General features: G+C 34.2%; 1 protein-coding gene across 1 annotated transcript; it reads left to right on the forward strand.

The window, feature by feature from the left end:
* Positions 1 to 10,782: 10,782 nt before the first annotated feature.
* LOC144551664 (chalcone synthase 4-like) lies at positions 10,783 to 12,304 on the forward strand. Its single transcript, XM_078299728.1, has 3 exons — positions 10,783 to 10,960; positions 11,081 to 11,773; positions 11,923 to 12,304. Exons 1-3 carry the CDS (start codon positions 10,783 to 10,785, stop codon positions 12,228 to 12,230), a joined length of 1,179 nt encoding a protein of 392 aa, XP_078155854.1. The 3' UTR covers positions 12,231 to 12,304.
* The last annotated feature ends 2,295 nt before the right edge of the window (positions 12,305 to 14,599 follow it).

Below are 14,599 nucleotides of genomic sequence, written 5' to 3' on the forward strand. Positions count from 1 at the left end.
GTAGTCATGCCTCACAAAAAATTGATGCGGCGCTGATACACGGACTTGTGGAGCGGTGGCGTCCTGAGACACACACCTTTCATCTTCCCTTCGGAGAGATGACTGGTATTAACATCAAAACTAATTTAAATGAATCTGTTCTTCGTGATAATTTACTGATAATTAAAATGAAGAAATTTATATTTTTTATTTGATAAATTACAGTTACTTTGGAGGACGTGAGTTGTTTGTGGGGTTTGCCCATTACGGGGGTCCCAGTGACGGGGAGTACAGACGGTAGGAATGCAAAAGGCCGGCTCTTCGAATTGTTAGGAATCAAAGAGCATGAGCAGAGTGGACTTATGAAAAAACGGGGGCCTGAGGGAAATGAAAGAAGCATGGAGTTGATTTTCCTGAAATCTAAGTTTCGTGAACGATTTGAGAAGCTACCGGCAGATTGTAACGATCAAACGCTGAAGTGGTAACTATATATATATTAATTTATTCGTGCTTTAGCCTATCAATAATGTACTCACATTGTCTTAAATTTTTCTAGGTACTTCCGTGCATATATCTTGGACCTGATGTCGTCCAGTTTGTTCTCGAACAGTAGCGGGGACGGGATACCGTTGTGGTATCTCGATCTAATTGTGAATTTGGACCAGCCGGTACCGTACAATTGGAAGTGCCTATCAGTTTCTTTGTCAATCGGGGTCGACATCACACAATACTTAGTTCCTGGATTCGTTCTTTTGATGGCTTCTAATAGTGGAATAAGCAAGTTGTACGAGTTCTCTCAACTCCCAAACAGATTTGCAATAGCAAGCTCACGGCCTCTCCATAATTTGTTGTACTTGGGGGTTACCTTATTATATTTCTTCATGACGATATCTCGGATATGATTTATAGGAGAGCACACATCCCTTCTAATGGTCTTATCAATTGCAAGGGCAATCATCTCTGCTGTAAGCTGACAATGATCAGTACGTGTTGCCGATACTGTGCACGTGGGAGGATATGCTTGTTTCGTAATAATCCAAGATTCTGAAAGACCGTTCTGCTTCGCGCATACCTTAAATTTACAAAATTTATCTCTGCACACCACCTCGTAACGTCTAGGTTCGCTTCTAAGGACCTTGCACTCACAATTCTTATCAAGATGGAACTCATTGATTGCTATCCTTAGAGCCGTTTTCGACTCATAAACTACACCCTTAGCCAATGGATTATCGAATGTTTTTTTTGACCTGCCAAAAAAATCGACATCCGCAGGCCGAAAACCAGATATGTCATTGAAACTATCAACCGGATGTGTCATACTTTCCCGAACAGTTATCGGGTACTGTGCTTGATGGGTATGTGTTTGACGGTACTGTGAAGGTGACTGGCTGGGTGGTTCAATATCTTCGTCCGAACCCGATTCTTCACCTGAGAGCATCTCATCTCCACTCTCCAAACTGTCAGAATCAATTGCATCCACAGGGACACGCGAATAATCACGTACCTATCTACGGACCCGACTGGTACAGGGTTGGGATGTGCTTGGTAGATCCACAGAGTTTCGACTGGTACTGTGTCGGCGTCTAACTGGTAGATCCACTTAGTTGCTACCGATACTAGGTCGGGGTCTCACTGGTATATCCACAGAGTGCCGACCGGTACTAGGTCGGGATCTAACTGGTATTGGGTCGGGATCCACAGGATTCCGACTAGTACTGGGTCAGGATCGAGGTTCAGGAATCTGATTGGTGTAGTTCGGTTCCAATTCTACATATAACTCCAGAATCGGTAACATTTGTGAAAATGACGACACAATTCCTAAAATCATTTCGAAAGATTGTTGGTTTATTACAGGTATTAACTGATGGTCACATCCCCCATCGATAGACATATTAAATCTGGCTTGGATTTCCAGATTTACTTGACTAACATTATACCCAACCAATTTATAAATCTCATTCCGAAGATAATCAAAGTTGTGGTTCACGGTTAGCGGTAATGAGTATTTAGCTCGGGTACTGTAAAATACCTCATCATCATTGTATTGGATTTCTCCTCCAATATAAATCTTCACACAAATAGTTCTATCCATTTTTAGTTTCAATTGGTCTGGCAATTCAAAAAATAACAACATATAAGTAATTAAAAATTGTCCGGACCTATGAAAATTATTCTATATTATTTTACAATTTTCTAAATTATTCTAGCCCATTTTGAATATTCCTAACTTATTATGCCCAATTTTGCAATATCCTTAACTATTTTCGAATTTTATAAAATATTCTAAACCATTTTGGTATGTTCGAAAAATTTAAAATTATTTGGACAATATCTTTAACCAGTTGAAATGAACTAATTAATTATATTATAAATTTAATTAAATTAAAAAAAAAACTATTTTTAGTCTGAACAATATATGTACCGAAATTTTTATAAATATCCAAATTAATTAATAAATTACGAATTCTAACTTTTTTAGTACAAATAACAACAAAAATAATTACAAATTAATTCTAAAAATAAATTCTAAAAATAAATTCTAAACATTCCAAACAAATAAATTCTAAACAATATTCCAAAATAATATTCCGAATAATTCTAAATAATCTAAACAATATTTCAAATAATTCTAAACAATCTAAATAATATTTCAAAAAATTCTAAACAATCTAATCAAAAATTTAAACTATTCTAATAAATATTCTAAACTAATTTAATATTTTCTTTCAAAAAAAAAAACCTGATACGAGTCCTTCTTTTCTTCTCTTCTCTGCTTTCAGTTTCTCGGTTTTCAGCTTCCCTTCACTCTGAGCGTCAAACCAGCTTAAATAAACTTAGCCCAACACTCAAAATATATTCTATTTCCATTTTTCAATCTACTAAACTCATTGAACGGAGTATGGTTTCTGAGTTGAGCTATGGTACATTACAATAAATAGACCACTTTGTACATTGAATCATAAACCGTTATATTCAAATTAAGTTCAAACAATTAATTTGAACATTTCAACATGATCTGCATATTAAATTGCTTGGAGACAAAATTATATATTTGTTGATTTTTTTTTTAAATCACGGATTTTCATTAATTAAAAATTTTCTAATAAACAGTGATTTCAAAAAATCTTTAAAAGTAGTAAAAAAAATTCAAAAAAAAATATAAAATTTGGTCTCCAACCACATTTTTTAATATGAAAATCATGCTGAAAAGTTCGAGTTAGACTGTTTGAACTTTAAATCCAACGATTTATGATTTCATTGTACAAAAGTTCATACATTGCAATGTATATAACATAGCCCAACTCAAATTTATTTATGAATGTGACATTATATTAGAACAAGAAACAAAATTTTCGACAATGACACGTCCTGATTTTTAAGAGACGGAACGTAACAAAGTTATAAATAAAAATTAGAATAGTAGAAATCCATTAAATAATTTTAACTATATTGTGCAAACATAAAAGGAGAAAAAAAAAACATAGACTCGGTCGAGAAGGTTGCCGGTCTCTGAGTTTGATCAATAATTCACCATTAATTTGAAGAATTGATCACAACGTAGACTTTTGTGAAAGTTTTGGTTTGTGCTTAACGAAGTCATTATCAGCTAGCTTCTTTGTTTGAAAAAAGAAAGAACCATTGTTTGGTCATCATTAAAATATTATTCTAAAATTTTGGGCATGTGACCCAAAGAAGTCCAAGTAAGAATACTCATTGCCAAGTAGATGGGTCTCTTCAAATTTGTAACTCCTTGAGCATATACACCTACCCAGGTCAACTAACTTACTATCTCTAACTACATTTGCCATCCAGATTTACAATGCCTCGTGGCAAGATATCTGACCGTACGTCCATACAAACCTACCAGTTACAATACCCTACACATAATTTTAATACAAACCTACCAGTTACAATACCCTACACATAATTTTATTACGTATGGTAATATATCTTTCAATTATAAAGTTTTTTTTACCTCAATTGCGAAAGAACAAGAACCAAATAATTATGTAAAAGCCATAAAAAATTCTACATGGACCAAAGTCATGAAAGAAGAATTGAGTGACCTTGAGAAAAATGAAACTTGGGTAATAGTTCAATTACCAAAAAATAAAAAACTTGAATGATGCAAATGGGTATACAAAATTAAATACAATAGCGATTGTACCATAGAACGGTATAATGCTCGCTTGGTTGCCAAAATACACAAATTTACGGTACAAACTATTATGAAACATTTGCACCCGTTGCAAAAATTAATACTGTAAGAATTTTATTTTCCATTCTGGTAAATCAAGGATGAAAATTGTACCAAATGGATGTCAAAAATATATTTCTTCAAGGGACACTTGAAGAAGGGGTATATATGTCCTTACTATCCGGTCAAGAAAAAGATCAAAATTGTGATTTAGCTTGTAAATTAAAGAAGTCAATTTACGGATTGCAGCAATCTCCAAGGGCATGGTATGAAAAATTAAGCTCTCATTTAATCTCTTACAATTTTAAAATTAGTAATGCCGATCGCTCACTATTTGTCAAAATTGAAGAGAAAAATATCACTATTATTTTAGTGTATGTAGATGATATTATCATTACCAAAAACAATTTAGAACACGTTAAAATAATAAAGTTCCAATTAAAAGAAAATATTGATATCAAAGATTTAGGTTATTTAAAATATTTTTTGGGATAGAAGTAGCATATTCAAGTCAAGGTTTATCGATCTATCTCTCAAAGAAAATACACCTTAGATTTGTTGAAAGAAACTGGAAAACTAGGATGTAAACCGGCCTCTACACCAATAGATAGCAAATTTAAACTAAATACCGAGGATGGTGAACCATTAGAAGACATAAACTAATTTCATCGACTTGTAGGTAAATTGATTTATCTCACGGTAACCCGACCGGATATCTCATATTCCGTAAGCCAAATTAGTAAGTTTATGCATAGTCCAAGAACACCACACTTAGAGGCCATCAATAGAATATTGAAATATTGAAATATTCAAAAAGAACACCCAGTATAGGAATTTTCATGAAAAGTAATGATTCTAACAAAGTGTGTGGCTATTCTGATGCAGATTTTGCCAGTAGCTTTGATTGAAAATCAACAACCGCATTTTGCACTTTTGTAGGCGGCAATCAAGTCACATGAAAAAACAAGAAACAAAACGTTGTAGCACGATCAAGCGCCGAGGCGGAATATTGTGTCATGGCGTCAAACGCTAGCGAACTAACATGGATCAAACAACTCCTTGAGGACATTGGAATTAAAATTCAAGAGTCGATGAAAATGTTTTGCGATAATCATCCGACACGACACATTGCATCCAACCCGGTGTTTCATGAAAGAACAAAACACATCGAGGTGGATTGCCATTTTATTTGAGGAAAAATTCAAGCCAAAGAAATTGAAACTCCCTATGTACAATGCGAAAATCAATTGGCAGACATATTTACCAAGAGACTTAATCCGAGACCATTTGAGAATAATGTAAGCAAGCTAGGATTAATCGACATCTATAACCCTAGTTTGAGAGATAGTGTTGAGAAAAGAGATGAATAAAGGATCCAATACTCTCAGATCTATTAAGGATTATCCATCATAGAGTTTAGATACAAATAAGAGAGTTACTAATTATAGAATAAAAAGCAACTCAATCTTATGTACATTTATAGTAAGTTACTGTTTTATAGGGTCAAAGAGTAGGTAGATTAGGCAACCATTATTTTTCTCTTTATGTTTCTTATATAAGAAGCTCACTGTAACAATAAAACAAAAGAGTGAAATACATTTCTTTCATTCATATTCTCTGTTTCAATTCACAAATTCTACAGAAAAGTAGAAATCCATACAATAATTTTTGACTATATACTGTCGAAACATAAAAAGGAGAGAAAAGAAAAAACATAGACTTGAGAATGTTGCCGGTCTCTGCGTTTAATACTACTTCAATCAACCTAATTTGACTATTAGCTAGGTAGGTTGTTTTCCTGGTGCAATAATTCACAATTTGAAGAATTGACCACAACGTACGTAGCACTTGAAAGAAAGTTTTTGGTTTGTGCCTACGGAAGTAATTATGAGCTAGCTTTTTGTTTGAAAAAGGAAATTAAAGAACCACAGTTGGTCATCATAGAAATATTATTCTAAATTTTCGGACATGTGACTCGAAGAAGTCCAAGTAAGAACGCCAAGGTAGGTGGGTCTCTTCCAATTTGCAACATGTGACTCGAAGGAGCCATAGACGGCCACCTTCGTGAAGTAGGTCTGACCTTCCACCTTCTCAAGGATGTGCCAGGGCTCATCTCCAAAAACATCGAGAAGGCCACTACCAATTTTTTCAAAAAAAAAAAAAAAAACATCGAGAAGAGTCTTGTTGAGGCATTCACTCCTATCGGTACGTTTAATTATAAAAAAGAAGGAAACAAAACTCTAAAGCGCTTAATTTAAGGTAGGTTCATTTAATCACTTGTTCATGTCCCCTATAAGTAAGCATATCTGATAATTACATGTACCTCTGGCAGGTATTAATGATTGGAACTCAATCTTCTGGGTAGCACACCCCGGAGGCCCTGCAATCTTGGACCAGGTTGAGGCCAAGCTTGAGTTGCAGAAGGAAAAGATGCGTGCAACAAGGCAGGTCTTGAGCGAATATGGTAACATGTCCAGTGCTTGTGTGTTGTTTATTTTGGACGAGATGAGAAGGCGATCGGCAGAAGAAGGCAAGGCGACCACTGGAGAGGGGCTCGAGTGGGGAGTGCTTTTTGGTTTTGGGCCTGGACTCACCGTCGAGACTGTTGTTTTGCATAGCATTCCCATCACCGCCTAATAAGAGGGAATCGCATCTTCATGACTGAATAGGCCCAATTTAGCTATGTCATTTCTAAGAAAAAATACTATTGAAGTACATTATTAGATACAAATTTATTTATTGTATTTATGTTCATTGAGAATTTTAAAGAGAAAAGTGAAAAATAAATGTTGTTTTTTTTATATATCTTTTACTAAAAATAATGTATTATGTTCATTTATTTTACTGAAAAATGTGAACAGTAATTTACAAATAATATGACACTATCCATGAGGGTAAGAAGTGACTAGTTGCCAAGGATCGATATGCTGATAGAAATTGCTATTTCTGAACATATCGAAGATACTGTTAGCAAAAAACACTTTTACCTTCGTGATAGTGACTGATTTTTGTAATGTGAAGTTTGAAAGATTAGTTTTAGCCAAGAATTGTCAAAAGTATGCTCCTCTAATTCTGCCAAAATAAAACGGAAATAACATCTTGTACTATAAGAAAATTCTAATAAAAATTAAAAGTAACCCGGGAAAGAGATTGTTTAATTCCTAAGTTCACGCCATAAATGTCAGTCATGATATCAATTTCCAAATTTTTTATTAGTACTCGAAAAAAAAGATTTTAATGAATATGCCCTCGATTTTTTTATTTTAAAACTGCCCTAATCGCCTCCCATAGGGGCGACCAGCTCTCAGCAACTGACTGCCCCCCATAGCGTCCGTCAACTCTTTTTTTTTTACAAAAAATCTTAATATTTTCTTTTAAATAATTTTGTGGAGTTTTAGTTTTCTCGTTTATGGTGTAGGCCAAAAAATAAGATATTTGATATATTTATGAATAATGTCGTAACTCTTTATAACTATGAACTGATTTGTCAGTTAGATATCACAAGTCTAAAGATAACACTAATTAAGGACTTAGCCTTGATTCTTAATAATTTATTTTATTCAAATATATACAAGGAAATATGGTTAGATTGACTCAATGATGTCAACTTTTTTTTTTTTAAAGAATAATTGGATTATTTGATTATTATCAACATATACCATTTACTTGAATAATCAAACACACACAATAAATAGTACATGCATTTTAAAATAATTATATGGGTAATTCTTGAATAATCTCTTAGGCTTTTGAAAAAAAACTAATACCAGTCGTTGTATGTCTCCCATTGATAGAGAACTTAAACTGAATTTTTGAGACACCAAACGAAGTTTTTTTGCAATTCTAATTCCGTCGAATGCCTGTCCCCGGGCAAAATTCCAACTCGTCTCGTCCCCCTCCCCCCCCCCCCCCCCCTTTCGAATTGGGTTCATACGAGCAAATTCGATTTTCCTAGCCAAAGTTATGGTTGTTTAAAGTTTTCTTCAAAAAACAGCGATGCCTCCATGCAAAAACACTGATAACGCACCGATGCTTTATGCCCAACTTAATGAAGGCAGAAGTGCATTGATGTTTCATTACCAAAACATCGATGACGCACCCATGCTTTCTAAATAACCATAAATTTATTATTATCGAAACATCGATGACGCACTTATCCTTTCTAAACGACCATAACTTTCAAATGCATTTACTATTTATTGTGAGTGTGTGTTTATTTTTTTAATGAATTACAGTTTCATTTATTATTCAAATATCATTGAAATTATCTATGATTGTTTAATATATGCCATTTACACGGTAATTTTTTTTTTCAAACTTCAAAACCGTCTCCTCTTAGATTTCACAATCTTGTTCTAAACTGATGTTTTCCTTGAATTATGGTTATATTTATGATTCAAAAATCATCGAAAGCATGAATTATGGTTATATTTATAATCCAAAAATCATCAAAAGCATCTTGTTTGGAATAAAAAAAATAATTGTTATATTTATGTAGTTGAAGGTAATTGAGGCAATCTAACCATAATTCCTTGTATATATTTGAATAAAATAAAGTATTAAGAATCAATGTCAAGTCCTTAATTAGTGTTATTTTTATACTTGTGATATTCAACTGACAAATCAAGTCAAAGTTACAAAGAGTTACGACATCACACATAAATATATCAAATGTCTTATTTGTTTGGCATACACCCTAAAGAAGAAAACTAAAACTCCACAAAATTATTTAAATAAAAATATTAAGATCTAAAAAAAAAAGTTAACTGCCCTATGGGGGGCAGGTGCTGAGAGCTGACCGCCCTATGGGGAGGTGGTTAGAGCAGTTTTAAAAAAAAAAAAAAAATCTAGGGCGTATTCATTAAAATATATTTTTTTAAGGGTATTAATAAAAATTCGGTATCAATTTACATCTCTTAATGATCTTCCAAAACATTAGCAAGAGTTGCGGTCATTAAGGATAAAGTGGCCACCACTGCCTAGTACAGCTAGTTATGGTATTAGTTCTTTGTTCTCCTATGGGAGAACCTGGGTTCAAGTAGCGTCTGCGAGTTGGTGTGCGTGCCTACGAGTATGGGCTGTAATAAAAAAAAAAAAATCTATGTGACGCAATCAAGAATTTATTCCAGCGATCCAAATGAGAAATTGGAATAAGTAGTACTATTATCTGCATTTTTCTTATTTTAATTCTTATTACGTACCCTTGTGATTGCTTCATGAGCAAAATAAGCAATATATACAAGAAGAACCTGGCATAAACTCAGAGTCTCAGAGGATGGGAGATTATTCGATTATTGGTGCACGCCGGTACCGGTACCCTCCTAGATATTGCCATAGTCAATTAGTCATTTTTTGAATAGATCACCTACATGAGAAGGTATAGTTGTTGTTCCTTATGAGAAGTTTGATATATATTGATGTCACAGAAGCTCTGTTTTAAATAGCACATGAATCCATATTTAGATCTTAATTCTGAAAAAGAAAAGTTTATAATTAAATATTTCTATTGGATGGAAGACGAGTTAACAGGGCAATTATCATATTTAACAAACTCCAATAGATTGGAAGATATTATAAATTACATAGTTTCGTCCGTGCTATCTAGGAGTACAACTGTCTAAGATAATGTATTTTATAGAAGTTATTTTGCATAAAAGGAACTATAGTTGATATCTGATGACAATTATTTTAGAAGAACAGTTCCTTCTTTTCTCTGCTGAGTATTATTTACTTCGTCTGCTACCGTAATAAAATTGATGATTATTTGAATGATTCCACTACAATGTGCAATTTGTGATCTTGACAAACCACCCCAATGATGGTACGGTTATGTTTTTAATGTCACCTCTCCTCTCCTCCAATGTCAATTCATTCCAATCACTGTTATGCATGCGCGGATGCATTTCATTGTTTGTTCGTTATTAATTTAGTTGGTGGACATCACCCAAATTAAGATAAAATGTAATCTGAAACTTGGGTTCCAATTTCAGTTTTACAGAGTGCCGCAAGTCAGAATTGAAATATTCATACAAACAAGATAGCACTTACGCATCTATTACCATGTGGGGGTTGGTGGTTCAAAATAACCCACCAAGAACGACTTGTGTTACTGTCTGATTTGTTAGTATTATGTATTGGACTAGAGCCTAGTAAATTTAATTCATTCCTTTTCTGGTAAGGAAGCAAGAAGGAACCACGCATAGGATTTTGGTATTGAACGTGGACTTTTAGTAAACCATACACATGCCTGTCATATATTCTAATATTTTAAATCATTTATTATTTGAATTATTTCATTCGGGTAATAGAAAACTTGGTCAGTTCAAATTTGTCATACTCTTTCCAATTATACACACCTACTACTAAAGGCAATTCTCACAGACCGCCAGTCCAAGTGCAACTAATTTCTTCCCTTCTGTATATTGAACCAACTCCTCTCTTTTCACTTCTATAAATCCTGTCCTCGTTTCTGCTCTGCTCACAATTCCACCAGACTTATCTTGCTTTAATTAGTTTACCAACAGAGCCTCCTGATTAATTAACCAGGAACTAAAACCCTATAACCTTTGCCGAGCCTTACTTTCTTTCCAAGACAAATTATAGACATGACAACAATCGAAGAAATCAGACAGGCACAGCGTGCTTTGGGTCCAGCCACCATACTGGCAATAGGTACTGCTACACCGGCCAACTGCATTAACCAGGCTGATTATCCTGATTACTACTTCCGCATCACAAAGAGCGAACATATGACTGAGCTGAAGGAGAAGTTCAAGCGCATGTGTAAGTGATTTTGCTAGTTTTTATATAATGAGACATTTAAATTTAGATCATCATCTATCATAATTTATATATCTTCCCTTACTAACAAGACATGCACTATTGTTATTTATTGTTTTGCAGGTGACAAATCCATGATAAAGAAAAGATACATGCACTTGACAGAGGAGATTCTGAACGAAAATCCAAACATCTGTGCTTATATGGCGCCATCTCTCGATGCTCGTCAGGATATTGTTGTCAGGGAGGTTCCAAAGCTCGGGAAGGAGGCAGCAGTCAAAGCCATCAAGGAATGGGGCCAATCCAAATCCAAGATCACCCACTTGATTTTCTGCACTACCAGTGGTGTGGACATGCCAGGTGCTGACTATCAAGTCACCAAACTCCTTGGCCTCCGTCCATCCGTCAAGCGCTTCATGATGTACCAACAAGGCTGCTTTGCAGGGGGCACCGTTCTTCGTATGGCCAAAGACCTTGCTGAGAACAACCGTGGGGCCCGAGTGTTGGTGATTTGCTCAGAGCTCACTGCTGTTACCTTCCGTGGACCCACAGAGTCACACCTGGATTCCATGGTTGGACAAGCACTTTTTGGGGACGGGGCAGCTGCACTCATAGTTGGAGCTGATCCCGTGCCAAAAATTGAACGACCATTGTTCCAACTAGTCTCTGCTTCACAAACAATCCTGCCCGACTCGGAAGGAGCCATAGACGGGCACCTTCGTGAAGTAGGTCTGACCTTCCACCTCCTCAAGGATGTGCCAGGGCTCATCTCCAAGAACATCGAGAAGAGTCTCGTTGAGGCATTCACTCCTATTGGTACGTAAAAGTTAATTATTATGATAACTTCAATTTAATTTTTAAAATCTATTACATTCCTCTCGTTGAACAATTTTAATTAATCCTCTAATGGCTTGAGGGAAAATAAGATATATTTTTCTAAAATTTTCCATTCTTTTGTTCAACAGGCATCAATGACTGGAACTCAATTTTCTGGATTGCACACCCTGGAGGCCCAGCAATCCTGGACCAGGTAGAGGCTAAGCTTGAATTAAAAAAGGAAAAAATGCGCGACACCAGACACATCTTAAGTGAGTATGGGAACATGTCTAGTGCATGTGTATTGTTTATTTTGGATGAGATGAGGAGGCGGTCCGTAGAGGAAGGCAGGGCAACCACTGGAGAGGGGCTCGAGTGGGGTGTGCTTTTTGGTTTCGGCCCAGGTCTTACAGTCGAGACGGTGGTGCTGCACAGCATGCCTATCACAGTGCAATAAGAGAGAGAAGACGTACTACGCCTGATGGCTTTTATCAATCTGCTTTCCCTCCAAATTTTATTCAAATGGTTATCGATTCTTTTATTTTTCTGTGACTATTATCTATAAAGAGTGATCATATCACTAAAGGAAAATGTTAAGTAATTAATAAATTTTATTTATCTAAGAAAATGGTGTAACCCACGGAATATATTGTAATCCATCTCAGATTTTGTTTCTGTTTTTCTGATGTTTTCAGCCTTTATAAAATGTCAAGGATTAGCTCAAGCAAACTTGATCACATCCGGGTTGCTAATCCAGAACCGGTTCAGAAAATCTAAGTCAAATTCAACTCACGAGCAACTTGAGTTGACTTGTGACTCGTGAGATTGTAGATAGTTTATCAAATTAAAAATTATCAAAATAAAATCTTACATAAAATAGTACATAGAAAAACATTAACGAGACTCTGGCAAATACATAATTAAAAAGAGGAGATTTAAAATGCACCACTGGTTTTGTGCCACAACTATACTCCGCATCTTTATTTCTATTCTTAAAGTTTAAATAGTCAATTCAAACTATTTAACATAATGTTCATATTAAAATGTGCTTAGAGACCAAATTTTTTATTTTTTAGAACTTTTTTACTATTTGTTTAGATAGGTACAAAATCATTGTTTTTGGATGGCCCATAAGGAGTGATTTTTAGATGATCCGAACCGCTCAATATGATATCAAGTCTTGGTCCAAGTCCAACAGATTTGATTCCGAATCGAGTAAGAAGGCAATTTGGATTCAACTCGTAAGTCAATTGAGTCAGTGAACTCAAGTTAGTTTCAACTCGAATTATTAGCGAGTTGAATCAGAGTTGATTCCAAATGAGTTACAAGCACTGTTATTAAAACTGGACCGGACCGAACAGGTGGACCAGAAAAAATCAGACCCGGACTCTAATTTGATTTGGTTCAAATGAAAGACCAAACAAGCATATGACTCCGAAAAATTAAAAATTAAAAAAAAAAAAAAAAAACCCGGCTGGTTTATGCAGAAAACCGATGAACTCAGTTCCTTTTTATTTAGTTAATTGTCACAAACTCATGGCTCATTTATTCTTTTGAGGAGAAAAAGGTTGTAGCTGAGGGTGATTATCTGTGGACAATTATGTACAATTGTTTGTATTTTTGTAATGTATCTTTTTAAGCAATTACGTTTGAGCATGATATAAGAGTCTTCCCAACATTATTTTTTAATATATATAGATCGTTGGAATCTTGTTCATCACCAAAAAATGAAGAATTCCTATGGGGTTGATTATTCAATTTTAAAATAAAATGTAAAAATAAAATCTCATTAGTAAAAAAAAAAAGCTGTCATACTATATTTACTTCAATAATTTTAAGAATGAGTTATACATATTTTGAGATGTAAAAACATGTAATTCTTGCATTTTTAATTATTTATACATTTATTTTTTTATAGTACTTATTCAATATGTATGTGAGAATTTTTACTAATATAAAAATATGAACAATTTTGATAATTGTACTCATATCTCATAAATATACGTATTTACAAAATCAGCAGTTGGACCGGTTGATATATCAGTCCAACTAGTGAACCGTTGACTCAGAATTTTATCGAGTCGATGTCCAATCCAATTCTGATAACATTGGTTACAAGTAATGAGCTTTTTATGCACTCCTAGAAACAACTCACAATATGGTATCATACTCATAAAGTGATACTTTTTCTTCAAACGTTTAGATTACAAAACTTCCATCATCGTTAGAAACAATACTTTTATATAAGTAGGCTAAGAAATTCAATTGAAGATTTTGTGTAATCAGGAGATTTTTAAGGACTAATAAATTGCTTGCCAGTGCAGAATCTGGATTGAGTTTCAGTTTGAAGCTTTGTTGGTATCTGCTTTATTTTTCAAGATCTCTACTTAGTTTATATAATTCATTCTAAGAATGGAAGTTTATGTAGAAGTTTCTTATTGTTTTTTTTTTATTATTAAAGGACTACACTGGTAGCATATTTTATTTTGAGGAAAAATAATTAAGGACCTAGCTAGTCTTCATTTATTTTATTGATACTATAAATTAAGTTTCAATATGAAACCTGTTACAGAAAGTTTAAAAATGGTTCAACTTAGTTGAACTTTAAAAGTGAAACTAAAAGAGATTAAAATGAAACCCAAAAAAAATACAAAACATAAAACTTCTACATAAAAAGTGAGAGAAATTCCACTGGTAGCATTTTTTAAATGTTATTTTCGAAAATTAAACATGCGTTCTTCTGAAGAAAGACAAGATCTCGTGCCACTACACTAAGTCTGCGATTCAGTTTACGCATAATTTAATAAGAAATTATGGGAGCATATT

Source organism: Carex rostrata, chromosome 3 (genome assembly GCF_964058835.1).
Source record: "Carex rostrata chromosome 3, lpCarRost1.2, whole genome shotgun sequence".
Taxonomy (NCBI): Eukaryota; Viridiplantae; Streptophyta; class Magnoliopsida; order Poales; family Cyperaceae; genus Carex; species Carex rostrata.